Here is a 2,776-nt window from a genome sequence, read left to right as displayed (position 1 = left end):
ATAGATATATAGATATATATACACACACACACACTTTTAAAAGGCAATTATATATTGCAAAAGGCTTTATTCACCAACATTTCGGTGAGTCACAGCATAGATAAAGATGAGCTTAACACACTGGTAAGCTAATCAGCTTCCATCTAAAGCTGCACGTACAGCTTTAGATTATCGTCCGATAATCGGCAGGTGTATGGGCAGCGTGCGACCGCATAAGCTGTAAGGTCGCACGACTTTCGTCTTACGAGCATGCTAGAAAACCCGGCGAAAATCATACGATTTTTGGCGGGTTGGTAGCGTGATCGCAAGAAGAAAGCAGCACGGGCCGAGGAGCACAAGCGCACACTGCCTGCTCACCATTGCAATAATCTGTAAGCCCTCCCCTCAGCAGGGAGGGCTTGCGATGATAGCAAGTACGATCTGCTGTCCAAGATGTGCAGGACGTACGAAGTTTTAATCACTTTACAACCATCGCACAACGAAAGTCGTGCGATGGTTGCAAGGTGTATGGCCATCTTAAATTGGATGTAGAGTATGTGTATGAATGTGATCGAGCCAATAAGAATAACTCTACTGGGGGCAGGGACTGATGTCAATTCCTCAAAGCATTTAGGAATATGTTTGGTGCTACAAAAACAAATAAGACAACCTACATGTTCTAATAGATGCAACTAAGAGATCTACAGAATTTTCTATAGGATCGCTCCTAACAACTTGAGACCTCTGCCTCATATTGTATGGTTAAATAGGGCAACTTATTATCAGACTGTAGCCCAAACAGAGTGGCTAGAAAAAAAATGCAGGATTTTTTTATATGCTTCTGTGCAAATAAAGATATGACAGACACATACAGGTGAAACTCGAATAATTAGAATATCGTGCAAAGTTAATTTATTTCACTAATGCAACTTAAAAGGTGAAACTAATATATGAGATAGACTCATTACATGCAAAGCAAGATAGTTCAAGCTGTGATTTGTCATAATTGTGATGATTATGGCTTACAGCTCATGAAAACCCCAAGAACCCCAAATCCACAACCTCAAAAAAGTAGATTATTACATGCAATCAATAAAACAAGGATTGTACATAGAACAATATCGGACCTCTGAAAAGTACAAGCATGCATATGTACTCAGTACTTGGTTTGGGCCCCTTTTGCAGCACTTACTGCAATTACTTTTGCACAATATTCTAATTATTCGAGTTTCACCTGTACCTAACCTAAAGCAGTAAAGAGAACATAAGTAAAATGCATGGGGACCATGTTGAAAAAGCAGATTAATATAACTTGTTTTGCTAATTTGCTTCTAGGTCATTGTATGTAATCTTTGATTGCCCCTTGTATGCACAGTTATAAGCAAAGTAATGTCAGGGCCTTTAGGTTTGGAAGAAAATTGGATCTCAGTGCGAGTCAGTAACATGCAGTGTCAACCTGCATCGATACATCATTTCTGCTGTTCTCACAGCACTTCCCAATTCAGCTCCATCATTGCCTGTAGAGAAAAAGAAAAAACAGTTCCCTGTAGCCCCGCTGTGTGTCACTTACCAAAGTTTGGCCTGTGGCTTTGGTGGAGCTCCCTGCTGGGGAAAATAAAGGCTCTTCGTCTTCCTCAAACAACAGAGAAACCCGATGATGCTTCTTCTGGCTAGAAAGTGTATATTATGTCATTTTACACTGCACAGCTTTAGTTCCAATCAGCACAAGTTTCTATTTTGTAACAGAAAAAGTTGAAATGCAGCAAGAGATTTTTGTGGAAAAGAATCGCATGGTAACCATAGCAATAATCACCTCTTAACCGGTGTCAGGATAACCAACCTGGCCAAATGAGGGAAAATCTGATCACTTATTGGTAGATTTTACTAAGACCTGCTTGACTGGATGCAAATGGATTGTTTGATATCCCCAGCTGGCTATTGTATTCCGACAGCCAGCACACAGGATACTCAGACACTGACTGTGGCTGATTGACTGCAGTCACTGTTCACATGACAATTTTCCACCCAACATCTACAACTTAAGTCAATAAAAAAAACAAAAAAACATTTTATTGTTGAGCTGGGTGGTCCAGGCAGTGCCATCCACGGATATAATTTTGGCCAGATCCGCAGCAAACAGCCGAAAATGTGATCAGAGTATGTCCAGCTTTACACCACCTCTAAATCTGGATTATACAGCAATTTAAAGGAAGACTAAACTGAGCGGTCATTCAGAACATTGGAAATCAAAGTTGTACTGACACAGCAGAAGTCTGTATGGTTTCAATGGGATGTGTAGAGCACTAGGAGCTAATCAGGGGCAAGGGGTGCTCACTTATGAGAGGAGAAAATGGGGAGGGGTGGAGTTTGGGAAGGATGAGGGGGTTCGGAGTAGAGGGAGCAATGGAGGATGAAGAAAAAAGTTTTTAAAAAAAGCAGGAAAAAGAAAAAAAATGGGAAATAGCAAGAGTGGTGATGAGTCCTTGCTTCAGTATTGGTTAGAGAACAGTAGTCAGTTGAAATTGGTGGGCGGGTGTTGGGTGAACCATGGTAAATTTTTTTACACGTTAATATTTTTTCACAGTGTAATTCATGGTGACAGCTCCAGCCTAGTTTGCGTGTTTTTAAAGAAACCTCATGTGATCACCACAATAAGCTGTCATGACTAACAACCACACTGAATGGATCCTGATCATTAGAGTGAGCCCAGCGATGTCAGTGACACCACAGTCTCAGAGCTGTGTGCACTCAGGAGGTGTGTGCTCTGGTTATAAAAAGTAAAAAAAAAAAAAAAATT

At 40.7% G+C, this 2,776-nt stretch overlaps 1 protein-coding gene across 1 annotated transcript in view; it reads right to left on the bottom strand.

Annotated features, from left to right (window-relative positions):
• The window catches only part of LOC108798491 (WASH complex subunit FAM21-like), a 36,910-nt gene that overhangs the window by 13,045 nt on the left and 21,089 nt on the right, over positions 1-2,776 (bottom strand). Inside the window, exon 20 of the mRNA XM_018570254.1 lies at positions 1,550-1,649. Within this exon, the coding sequence (XP_018425756.1) occupies positions 1,550-1,649 (100 nt within the window). The remainder of the gene's footprint in view (positions 1-1,549; positions 1,650-2,776) is intronic.

Source organism: Nanorana parkeri, unplaced genomic scaffold (genome assembly GCF_000935625.1).
Source record: "Nanorana parkeri isolate BGI_ZX_2015 unplaced genomic scaffold, ASM93562v1 scaffold1488, whole genome shotgun sequence".
Classification (NCBI taxonomy): Eukaryota; Metazoa; Chordata; class Amphibia; order Anura; family Dicroglossidae; genus Nanorana; species Nanorana parkeri.
The sequence above is the reverse complement of the archived record's forward strand: the minus strand, read 5'-3'. Positions and strand labels throughout refer to the sequence as shown.